Below are 12,212 nucleotides of genomic sequence, written 5' to 3'. Positions count from 1 at the left end.
GTAATCCATGGAGGATGACTTTAATCTTACATTTATTTTAGTGATGTTGACATATTTACCTTAAATGCTTTTATCTTTTGTGATGACTTGCTATTAATTCTATGTTGATATGATTTACAAGTGGATAGCCAGTCACAGCTAACCGAGGAGAGCTCCGAAGAGCTTATGTAAAACTGTTAGTTCGGATTAGAAATGTAATATATTTTTGTTAAACTGACTATTTTTCTAACCAAGATGTTAAAATTAGTGTCGGTGAGAACTGAGAACAACAATTTTTTGAAAAATGTAAATAGAGAAGTCTGGTTAACCTATTTCGGTCCATACTCCATAGGTATCTTATGCTCGTTGGGCCTTCACTTGTTTAATCATTGGGCCTTCTCTTCTGATTGTATATACATTTGGGCCTTTACTTCTATACTAGTCAGCTATACCCACAGTGACGAGAAAGCACTGAAGTCCTAGAAATTGAGCCGTACAGTGTCCCTTTTAGCCTTCGTTTTCCACAGCAATCGCCGCCGAATCGCCGCCCGTTCAGCTCCAGACGTAAGGTGGTTTCTGGGTTTCCCTCATTTCTTTCTTTTCCCAATTACCCATGTTCTTTCACAGTAGCTATGCACCTTTTACCACCTCTGTTTCTCTGCTCACTTTTACAACCTGCACTCCATGTGTTTGTGAAAATGCCCAAGTGAAAAACACCCAAATGGGTCTTCGTCTTTTTGGTTTTAACAAGCATAGGCCGAGTTCTGAAATCTAATTATGAAGTGTTTTGCTTGGTTTCGTTTTGTTGTTCTAACCTTGCTGCATTGTTTTGTGCTCAGATTACAATGATGATGGTGGTAAGGTATTTCAGGCGAACACTGTTTGCTGCAGCCAAATCAGAATCTTCTGGTGCTGCTTCTATGGCTAGGACGACGGCCCACAACCCGCTCGAGGAGTTCTTTGAAGCAGATAGGAAGGCGGATGAAGAAAAGCCAGTTGTATATGGTACAATGCTCTTCGTTTTCCTTGTTTTCTGTTCTTCAGTGCATTTATGAATTGGGGGTATTGGAGTGTATATACTTAGCGAGAATCAATTAAAGAAATTCAAAGTGCTAGGCAGAGGTAAATTAGGTTCCCTAAACCCTATATGAATGCAGACCTTAAGATGACTCGGATTATGGTTGAATTGTTCATCAGAAAATAACTGCGTTTTCAGTTACATTCTTTTTGTGACTATAAAGAATCTCAATACTGTAAGAATGATCCAGACATTGTAAGGTTGGTAGTATGCATTTTGCTGACCTGCACAATTTACATGGTATCTGTATAATCTAGAATTAGAGCTATAGAAGGTAAAGGTATATCATGTGGGTTATTAGTTCAAGAACAGCTGATCGTTGTTGATGTCAAGGATTCTTTTGTCACTGTTTTCGTTTATTATGTTTTCTGGTCAGTGTTATTTAATTAGAATCTCTATACCAATTAGAGCTGAAATGCAGAGAAAGATCAATTTTTCTATTATTTCCAACTTCCAAGGGAATCGAAGTTGCATAGGAAATGATCAATTACCATATATTGTTCAGTGATTATTTTATCAATGCTATATGGTATTACCAAAAGTCAGGTGATCCCAAAGAAGGAATTTGGTTGCAGCGATACTAGGGATTAAACTCTATATTAGTTGGATGATCTCATTCTTAATTAAACTTAATAACTTGCTTTGAAAGTTTAGTCTTCCTAGCACATGAAGAAATTCTATTTGCAACTATCCAAAACATTTTGCATAATTTCAACTGCTAATATTGACTCTCCGATGTCATGCCATTCAATGTATTTCCACAACACTGGTTGATGCATTATGTATTGCTTTAGTGATAGATATTTCAGCTATTTCAATGTTTGATGCTTCATTGCTATTAGGTCGAAGTTGGAAGGCTCAGGAACTGCGCCTGAAGTCTTGGGATGATCTCAATAAGCTATGGTTTGTTCTGCTTAAAGAGAAAAACATGCTGATGACTCAACGTCAGATGCTTCATGCACAGAATCTTCGTTTTCCTAATCCTGAGCGCCTTCCCAAAGTATGACCCGCTCTTTTAAACATTTTCTGATTTGTATCAACAAATTAATACTTGGAAGTTCTTCAACATCTCCTTTGCATGGACAGTAGTTTCCTTTGTTTGTTCTTCCTGCAAATTCTATTATCAGAGTTGATTTCTTGTTATTGTCATCATGAAATTCAGGTGAGGAAGTCAATGTGTCGTATCAAGCATGTACTCACTGAGAGAGCAATTGAAGAACCTGATTCAAGGAGGTCTGCTGAGATGAAGAGGATGATAAATGCGTTGTGAGAGCCTCTACCCCCGTGTATTGGATAGTTGGTGATACTGGCAATGCTGCCTAGCTTCTTTCTCTCCTTTCATGTAGGACTAGAATCTTGTGGTGATCCAAATTAAAAGGAGCAACTTGTAATATTTGATAAAATCTATGATGGCTTTATCTTTCTGTTTTGATGAACTCTTATGGTGGCTTTGTTTCTTTGTGAGCAAAATAATTAATACAATTTCTTATTTCTTCTTTTTAAATCTGCTGGCTATGAGATCTTATGATGAGATCCAACTAATAAACATTTTAAAACTGATACATAACCATCCACAACTTCAGAAACTAGATTGAAAAGGCAAACGATATATTCAAAATCATATCCAACATTAAGCGCTCATATGTAACCAAATTCCATATTGTTAACTGACCCTGGAGGAGGGATTGCTTATTTGGTTTAGTGGTATGGAGTCGTGGATTGTTGGATGATCATCCGGCTGGTCATCAAAAGTACTGAGTCAATAAAGAAACACAAAAACAGAGAGCACTATAAAAATAAAGACAGGACCAGCGAGGACGAGATATAAGTAATACTCGCAACTATATGCCAAGACATAGGGAGAGCAACTAATAGTCTTCAAAGTATTGGCATTGGTATGCTGTGCAGATTGTCCATTAATCAAAGGAAACTTGAGCTCCAATTCAGATTTGAACTCCAACTCCTCCTTTGAATATATTGTCTTGTCCGGCCACGTAGTGTTCCTAGGAGGCGACATTGAGTAGTACAGCTGGGCGAACATACGATCATCTGTAATAGCAGCAGCTCCTCCGTGGCCATTGGAAAGATTTAGGCCGTCCACTGGTGGAGGATCGATCACCAAAACGTCGTATTTGTTGAGAATATACACATCCCACATGGGAAAATAGGACCTTGCCTATGAGTTTATAAGAGTTTTGACCACTTCATCCATTGCCAATTGGTTTTGGATGTGAACCCCAGATTATTTTATCAGTATTCTCCTATCAATTCCGGTTGAAGGAGCTCAAATTTGGATCATTGCGATAAACTGATTAGCTTGTATTATTTGAAAACTACAGAGTTTATTTCCTTTAAGACAAACCAATCCAAACAATAACATTTGTAATTCTTGTCACTTTTGCTACTGTGTGATCTCGATAAAAAAAAAATGTCTATAGAAACTAAAAAATTATTCATCCAAACATACCCTAAGAAAAATAAATAGTTATTAACATTCATGACCTTGTCATTTTAAACATATGAAATATTTATTAAGCAGGAAAATAATTAAGTAAAACAAAAATAAATATTTTTTTCCTAATATTATGGTCCAAAGCAGTTATAATGAAACCCAAAAAGGGTGAAAGGAACAAGAACACATGATTACCATGGGCTCAGAGCAGTGGCAGTGGGTGATGCTAACTTACGCAACAAGCAGCTCAGAAAATCAATTTCTTTTCTTTCCCTTCCTGCCAGAAAGGAACACAACCCAACCCAACCATTTACATCACTCTTCCCCTTCCCCTTACTTTTATTAATCTCTGTTGGAACAACTCAGGACAACCTTAACCTGTCCCATCATAGGCCCCCCCCCCAACCCTAAGCCCCCAAAATTACCTATACGCCCCTCTCTTTTCATAATGAAATCAAAATCAATGGTGAAGGCAGTGGCCTTGAATCAAAGTCAAATAGGTGCGGATCGGTCAACTTTACCAACTCTTCCAGCTAGAGTTTCCTGAAAGTGAACCCAGTCCAGTCACATATTCTTAAATTGGTTTTTGGTCAGCTCACCCGCGGGTGAGGCTAGTTTATTCTAAGCTGCCCGATCTGCCCGAGCTGCCCGTCCTCTGCAGCTAGCTAGATTGCTCGCTCGCTCGTTCGCTCGCGCTTACCAAGTACCAAGTACACCTTTCCTTTTTGCCGTCTGGCTCTCTCTCTCTCTAGTCTCTCTCTCTCTAGATCGAAAGGGCGACTCGCAAGTTGGAGACCTTGGTGTTGGATCTGAGCTTGAATTGGATCGGCGGAAGGAAGACCCAGCCAGCCATCCGGTGTGTGGAATTAGGGTTTCGATTTCGTTTTCGGTGGAGAAAATTCTGATGGGCGATCTAGGTTTTCGCGATTGATAAGGGAATTGGAAGGGCGTGGATTGATGGTAATGGTTGGAATTGAAGGCGCGATCGGGATTGGGGAAAATGCAAGGCTATGCATGGGAGGGGAGGTGAGGAGAGGAAACGGAGTCGGCACATGTTGACAGTCCCTACGGCCGATGGTTCTTCTTCCTCATCTTCGAATTCGACTAATTCCTTTTTCAAGGTTTCGCTTCTTTTTTGACTCACTTTCCTCTCCATTGTTGGGCTGTGGAATTTTTATTTCATGGCTGATTTTATACTGGTTTGAATTTGAATATTGTGGCCTTTGGTGCGATTTAGGAACTAGTAGTTAATTGCAGGTTTTGTGAATTGCGGAAATACTAGTTTTGATGTGTTATTAGACTTGAGGCTATATAGAAATGGGATTAGCACTTGACTTTGTTTAATTTTTAGGATGTTTATATGGAAGTTAGGAAATGGACTCAGTTTAGAGAGTCTGTATGACAGGGGCGGTATTCACGCTGGGTGGGAGCTGTGATGCTTGTTGAACTGTTTCGTTTTGGAAGAACTTTGAATTAGATGAGTTATTTATATGCATTTAAAGAGATTTTTTTTTTGTTTATATGGCAAGAATATTTGTTCAGTTGTTTAGGTGTCGCTCTTGTTATTTTTTCTGGTGGATATGATGTTGTCCCTGATATTGGTTTTCATTGTGTTCTTTGCGTCTGCTTGATCTCTCAGCTGATCAGGTAGACTTCTGATTGACTCATCTACAGCTATAAGTTGTTGTAACAAATAGATTTATGGAAATTATAAGTGGTCAAGATTTCATTGCCTTGGCTTTAATGCGGAGAACAGTTAATGATTATCCGAGTTTAAATTTTGTCATGACAGTTCTCTACTAATTTGCTCTCTCATGTTATGACAATTTTCTAGAAGATTGTCATTGACATGAGAACAGCTAAACTTGCCATTTTCTCTAGTCTTGTTTTCTTTTTAAATTTTGCATTTGACACTTTTAAGGACAATCCACATATTTGGACATGGTAGAGTACGCTGGATAGAGTAACCTGTTTCTTGTAAAGGAGCGATAGTTTTATGCCTGCAGATGATTGAGGACACAGAAAATATGATCTTCTTGTTCAGAGGTTTAGTAAAACGAATGCAACCTGCGTCTCTCCTTAAGATAACCTCCTAATGTTATGATTTATTGATTTTAATTATGAACATGTGATGGATGAGAGTTTCTTCTAACAAGAATGGTCTAGTTAATATTGAAGGCAACTACCCATCATAAGATAGCAGGGGGAGGTAATGAATATGAGAGGAAGGAAAACAGAGAGTAGAGAGGGAAAAACTGCAAGTTAGTTTTCCATCTAATGGTAGAGAACTGATTTTTTTCGAACTAACCAATAACCTCTGTTACAGCTGTCATTTAAATTGCAGCGGTTAGTAATATTCTTGCTGTGACCGTCTAGTTCTTGAGCTTCTGACACTTTGTGGTCTCCTCTTTAAAGATATTCTGATAGTGCCATAGCTTGCTTTCATTTATATTTTATAACAGGGTTTGCAATAGACTTGTTCTCATTGCTTTGGGGTCAGGCTTACCTTTTTGAGTCCTACATCATCCTAGGTTGTAGCTAAAACATTGGAATTTTGAAATGTAGTTAATCATGAGAATGACTGCTCATAGGTTTCCATTTTGATGGCACAATGAAATTGATCTTTATATGTTTCTAAGCTTCATTTCTTATGCACACTATTTGTGATGCATGCTGATTCTTATAGCTATTTAGTTGCCAGCATAATGATTCTCTGAAGTTCTCTATTTTTGTAGGACGGACGCAAGATCAGTGTTGGTGATTGTGCTCTGTTCAAACCTCCCCAGGATTCCCCACCTTTCATTGGAATAATTCGTTGGTTAATTACAGGCAAAGAGAACAAGTTAAGAGTAGGAGTGAATTGGCTTTATCGACCTTCTGAAGTAAAGCTTGGCAAAGGCGAACTGTTCGATGCTGAGCTGAACGAAATTTTCTATTCGTTCCATAAGGATGAGATTCCTGCCGCATCGTTACTTCATCCATGTAAAGTCGCGTTCCTTCCTAAAGGTGTTAAGCTTCCATCTGGGATTTCATCTTTTGTATGCCGGCGTGTTTATGACATTACAAACAAGTGTTTATGGTGGCTAACTGATCAGGACTATATTAATGTGAGTTTTAGATCTTTGTATTTTCATTTTGGTTCTCATATACTTAAACATTCAGGGTAGTTGATATCATTTTTTTTTTTTTTTACAGGAGCGACAAGAGGAAGTAGATAAATTGTTATATAAAACTCGAGTAGAAATGCAAGCAACAGTGCAGTCAGGTGGCCGATCTCCAAAACCAATGAACGGTCCATCTTCAGCATCACAGTTAAAAGCTGGATCAGATGGTGTCCAGAATAGTGCCTCATCCTTTTCTTCTCAAGTTAAGGGGAAAAAAAGGGAGCGGGGAGACCAGGGGTCTGAGCCTGTCAAACGAGAACGCATTACAAGAATAGATGATGGGGATTCTGGTCACTGTAAACAGGAAAGCACTTTAAAGTCAGAAATTGCAAAAATAACTGAAAGAGGAGGGCTTGTAGACTCTGAAGGGGTTGAAAAATTGGTTCAGCTCATGGGGCCTGATAGAAATGAGAAAAAAATAGATGTGGCTGGCCGGTCTATGCTTGCTAGTGTTTTAGCAGCCACAGATAAATTTGATTGCCTTAGTCGATTTGTGCAGCTCAGGGGTTTGCCTGTATTCGATGAGTGGCTCCAAGAGGTCCACAAAGGGAAGTTAGGTGATGGCAGTGCATCCAAAGATAGTGACAAATGTGTTGAGGAGTTTCTCTTGGTTTTACTTCGTGCCCTGGATAAGCTGCCAGTAAATCTTAATGCTCTACAAATGTGTAACATTGGAAAGTCCGTCAATCACTTGCGGACACATAAGAACTTGGAAATCCAGAAGAAAGCAAGAAGTTTAGTTGATACATGGAAGAAACGTGTTGAAGCTGAAATGAAGATCAATGAGGCAAAGTCTGGTTTAAATCAGGCTGGCCCCTGGTCTGCTAGACCAAGGTTACCTGAAGTTTCTCATGGTGGAAACAGGCATTCAGGTGTATCCACTGATGTTGCTGTCAAGAGCTCAGTTACACAGCTTTCTGTATCAAACAAATCTTCAGTTAAGCTTGTCCAAGGAGATAATATTACCAAATCTGCTTCTGCATCTCCAGTTTCTTTGAAATCGGTGCCGTCACCTGTTTCAGCAGGTTCTAACTTAAAAGATGGACAATCCCGGATTGTTCCTGTTGGTGTCACAGTTGATCTTCCTATGACAACTACAAGGGATGAGAAAAGCAGCAGTTCTAGTCAGTCTCACAACAATAGCCAGTCATGTTCAAATGATCATGCTAGAAATGGAGGCGTTTCTGGTAAAGAGGATGCAAGGAGCTCGACTGCAGGTTCTATGAATAAGACATCAGGTGGTTCTTCACGGCCTAGGAAATCAATAAATGGCTTCCCAGGTTCTACTCCCTCTGGAGCTCAAAAAGAAACCGTATCGAGCAGAAGTTCATCATTGCACAAGAATCCAGCTTCAGAAAAATCATTACAGGCTGGAATAAGTGAGAAGGTAGTTGATGATAACAAATTAATTGTCAAGATTCCGAATCGAGGTCGCAGTCCAGCACAAAGTGGAAGCGGAGGTTCTTTTGAAGATCTTTCGAATATGAACAGCAGAGCTTCTTCTCCTATGCATTCTGAAAAGCATGATCAACTTGATTGTACCTTAAAGGAAAAGGTTGATGTTTATCGAGCCACTGGTACCTCAGATGTTAACACAGAGTCCTGGCAAAGCAACGATTTTAAAGACATATTGACCGGATCTGATGAGGGGGATGGGTCACCTGCTGCTGTTACTAATGAAGAGCGCGACCCTAAGAAAACTGCAGAAGTCCCAAAAGCTGCTTCCTCATCATCAGGGAATGAACAGAAACCAGGTAACGCTCAGGAGGCTTCTTTCAGCTCTATGCATGCCTTGGTTGAAAGCTGTGTGAAGTATTCTGAAGGTAATGCTTCTGTTGGAGATGATCTTGGTATGAATCTGCTTGCTAGTGTGGCCGCTGATGAGATGTCTAAATCAGAATCTCCAACTGATTCTCCACAGAGGAGCACCCCAGTATCTGAGCATCTTTGCAAAGGCAATGATTCCAGAGTCAAATCACCTCTTCTTGAGGACCTTGCTCGAGATGAAAGCCAGTCTAATGTCGGTGCTGATGATGAATATCAGAAGCATGGTATTGTCTCTGCTACTTTTGGGACTAAGGATGGGGGTGGTAAAGGCCCCTTCCCAGAGAACAAAGAAAAACCAATTGAAGTTACTTTAGCTCCTGCTGTGACTCCCTGCCCTGCTATTGCAGTTGAGGAAACTATGGATAGTGAAGGAACCAAACCACCTGAAGAGAAAAAGGTGGTGGGTGGAGTCGATGAAACTCTAGATATTAAACAAGGTCTAACTGGTCATTTGTCAAATGAAACTAAGGCTAATGATGCAATTTCAAGGGCAGTAGATGGGAAAGAAGGCACTGAAGAATCATCTTTGCACCCAGCGTTGGAAGTTGATGGTAAACTGTCTGCCATACAGATGCATTCTGAGTCAGTAAAAGGAACAAGTGAAGGTGTGATGCTTTCTTCAGAAAAAGTCTCTGCACCAAAGGCTGATAATACAGATGAAATGGAGGATAGGAGTTGCTCTAATCAGACAGAAAGACACAGACCAGAAAGTAATGATCCTATCTTGCCTAAAAAAGAAAGTGATAATTCTTTAATTCCTGAGAATCGAGCTGCAAGGGGCTCTAGTTCTGCTGTTACTGACCACAACAGTGAGCACATGGAGGAAATTTTGGAAAGTAAAGTGGCTAATGATCAACTTAGCGAACCAGTTGTTTTGAAGGTGAAACCTGATCTTCCAATGCAAGAAGTAGAACATGTGAGGTCCAAGAAGTCTAAAGTTACTGGCATGGATGCAAAAGTGGAAGTCGAAGAAGCCGGGGAATGCACATCTACAACTGCAGATACTCCTATGTCCGCTGTGGGAGTATCAGACATGGATGCAAAAGTGGAGTTTGATTTGAATGAAGGCTTTAATGCAGATGATGGGAAATTTGGGGAGCCAAATAACTTGACAGCACCTGGATGTTCAACTGCTCTACGGTTGATTAGCCCTTTACCATTTTCTGTTTCTTCTTTGTCTAGTGGCCTTCCTGCTTCAGTTACAGTGCCTTCTGCAGCGAAAGGGCCCTGTGTTCCACCAGATGACTTGTTGAAGGGTAAACAGGAGGATGGTTGGAAAGGAACAGCAGCGACAAGTGCCTTCCGGCCAGCTGAGCCTAGAAAAGTATCAGAGTTGCCATTAGGTGCAACAAATATTGCAATTCCTGACCCTATAGCTGGCAAGCAAGGACGCCCTGCTTTGGATATTGACTTGAATGTACCTGACGAGAGAGTTCTCGAGGATATGGCTTCTCAAGAGATATTTTCTCTTTTTGCCCCAACAAGTAAAAATGATTTTGCGCGTGATCAATCTATGAGTATGGCACCTGTTCGCAGCTCAGGAGGTCTGGATCTTGATTTGAATCAAGTTGACGAGGCTTCTGAAATTGGTAGTTACTCATTGAGCAATATTCGCCGAATGAATAACCCAATTCTGTCAACAAAAGCATCAGGTGGACCTCCAAATGGAGAAGTCAGTCATCGTAGGGATTTTGATTTGAATAATGGACCAGCCTTTGACGATGTAAGTGCTGAACCGGCAGTGTTTAGTCAGCATACCAGGAGCAGTATGCCATCTCAACCTCCTAATTCTGGTTTTAGGATGAGCAATACAGAAGTGGGAAACTTCTCATCTTGGTTTTCTCCAGCCAATACCTACTCAGCTGTCACAATTCCTTCGATTATGCCAGATCGTGGAGAGCAGCCATTCCCAATTGTTGCAACTGGTGGACCTCAAAGGACGGGTCCTCCTAGCAACCCCTTTACTCCTGATGTCTACAGGGGTTCAGTGGTGTCATCTTCTCCAGCAGTGCCTTATCCTTCTACTTCATTTCAATATCCAGTTTTTCCTTTTGGAAGCAGTTTTCCTCTGCCTTCAGCCACGTTTGCAGGTGGTTCAACAACATATCTGGATTCATCTGCTGGAAGGCTTTGCATTCCTGCTGTCCGTTCCCAGTTGTTAGGACCTGGTAGTATGATTCCTTCCAACTACCCAAGGCCATATGTAGTTAATGTTCCAGATGGTAGCAATAACAGTAGTGCTGAGAACAGTAGGAAATGGGGAAGGCAGGGGCTAGACCTCAATGCAGGGCCTGGTGGCCCAGACTTAGAGGGGAGAGACGTGACTTCACCTCTTGCACCATGGCAATTCTCTGTTGCCAGTTCACAGGCATTAGCTGAGGAGCAAGCAAGAATGTTCCAGATGTCAGGCGGCACCTTTAAGAGGAAGGAACCTGAGGGAGGATGGGATGGCTACAAACAACCTTGGAAATAGGCATGTGAAATGGCGAAATTTGGTGACTCATGAAACCTTGTAAGTAGATCATAAGCCTTTGATAATGTATCTGTATCTTTCTCTCCGGTGTGCAAGGTCTGGTATCCTGATTTGAAGGACCAAGCTTCTGACACTGCCTCTAGCTAATAAAATGTGTTAGATTTTCATAGGTGTCTGTTCCCTTGCAATCTGTTCTCTTGTTGAGCTCCAGTACTTCTCAACTGCAACATGCGATTTAACTGTTCTGTGCAATATAGGGTGATTTAGTCTAATGACATCAATAAAGATCGGACATGACCTCTTGCCTTTGAATTATAGGGTGATTTAGTCTAATAGAGGAATCAAGGTATTGCAATTCTCTGTTTCTTGTTGAGCTCCACCACTTGTCAATTACAACTGCCATTTAAATGTTCTCTGTAGTATAGGGTGACTTGGTCCAATAACATTGGTAAAGAAGATGGTTTGCCAGTTGTAATTGGAAATTTGGGAAAATTGCATTTATACAACTTTTGCATAATAAGCCTATTGAACAGATTGTGTGAAAGGGAGTTTGAGATTAGATTTAGTCATCTGGTCTTCCAAAAACATATAAAAGTCATTGCTTTATAAACTTCCATCAATTCACCACTGCAAGTTATTTATCTATCTCTCTTTATTTTCCAGTGCTTTGAGGATGCCATTTGCCAAGACCCCAGGTCATTACCTAAGCTTGTGTGCTGCTGGAGGCTGGGTGGTAAGTGAGTTATTTGATGTTGTTCATAGTCTCCGACCCCCTCCTCTTTGTTGTATCAGTTGTATCTTAAAAGAATGAAACGAGCTCTACAAGCTGTTTCCTTAAATTTGCTCTGGGGGGCTGCAGGTTTTCTTCACCTTTGTAGATATACTTAGTTCTAACAGTTGAAATCATACTGTGTTGCCCCATACACAATCTTTTGGTGTCCTTACTGGTATCAAGTGCATTAGATATTCATTATTACCATTGGACTGAAAATCCCTCACCATTTCCAACATATACAGTTGTGGATGAGCTTACAAAGGAAGCTTGTTTATGTGGCTTGTTTAATTTATTCTCAATGTTCCCTTGTTTTTCTGTTATCCATCACATATAAAGCAGTGGTCACCAAATGTTGGCATCTGAGCTTTTATTTATGTGGCATGGTTTAGTTGTTGTGGTTCGTTATTGTATTCTATGCTCTTTATATATTAATCAACAACCAAAGTTGTAGCTTTTGATGGCAT

At 40.4% G+C, this 12,212-nt stretch overlaps 2 protein-coding genes across 4 annotated transcripts; both read left to right on the top strand.

The window, feature by feature from the left end:
* Positions 1 to 430: 430 nt before the first annotated feature.
* LOC112179406 (39S ribosomal protein L47, mitochondrial) lies at positions 431 to 2,546 on the top strand. 2 transcript variants are annotated; one of them, XM_024317806.2, is made up of 4 exons: positions 431 to 548; positions 819 to 984; positions 1,900 to 2,057; positions 2,220 to 2,546. In XM_024317806.2, the coding sequence occupies exons 2-4, from the start codon at positions 825 to 827 to the stop codon at positions 2,325 to 2,327; spliced, it is 426 nt and encodes a 141-aa protein (XP_024173574.1). In that variant the 5' UTR covers positions 431 to 548; positions 819 to 824; the 3' UTR covers positions 2,328 to 2,546. The 2 variants fall into 2 exon arrangements, with proteins under 2 accessions (XP_024173574.1, XP_024173575.1); XM_024317807.2 differs by having other exon boundaries at positions 432 to 543.
* Positions 2,547 to 4,202: 1,656 nt separating this feature from the next.
* Positions 4,203 to 12,106, top strand: LOC112176620. Of its 2 annotated transcripts, XR_005803204.1 has the most exons (5): positions 4,203 to 4,630; positions 6,245 to 6,616; positions 6,705 to 11,012; positions 11,144 to 11,319; positions 11,637 to 12,106. XR_005803204.1 is itself a non-coding variant. In XM_024314644.2 (4 exons), exons 1-3 carry the CDS (start codon positions 4,520 to 4,522, stop codon positions 10,971 to 10,973), a joined length of 4,752 nt encoding a protein of 1,583 aa, XP_024170412.1. In that variant the 5' UTR covers positions 4,203 to 4,519; the 3' UTR covers positions 10,974 to 11,012; positions 11,637 to 12,106. The 2 variants fall into 2 exon arrangements, 1 of the variants encoding a protein (XP_024170412.1); XM_024314644.2 differs by lacking the exon at positions 11,144 to 11,319.
* Positions 12,107 to 12,212: the final 106 nt, after the last annotated feature.

The sequence above is a fragment of the Rosa chinensis genome, chromosome 7, assembly GCF_002994745.2.
Source record: "Rosa chinensis cultivar Old Blush chromosome 7, RchiOBHm-V2, whole genome shotgun sequence".
NCBI classification, from domain to species: Eukaryota; Viridiplantae; Streptophyta; class Magnoliopsida; order Rosales; family Rosaceae; genus Rosa; species Rosa chinensis.
This window is presented reverse-complemented; position numbering and strand designations above follow the sequence as displayed.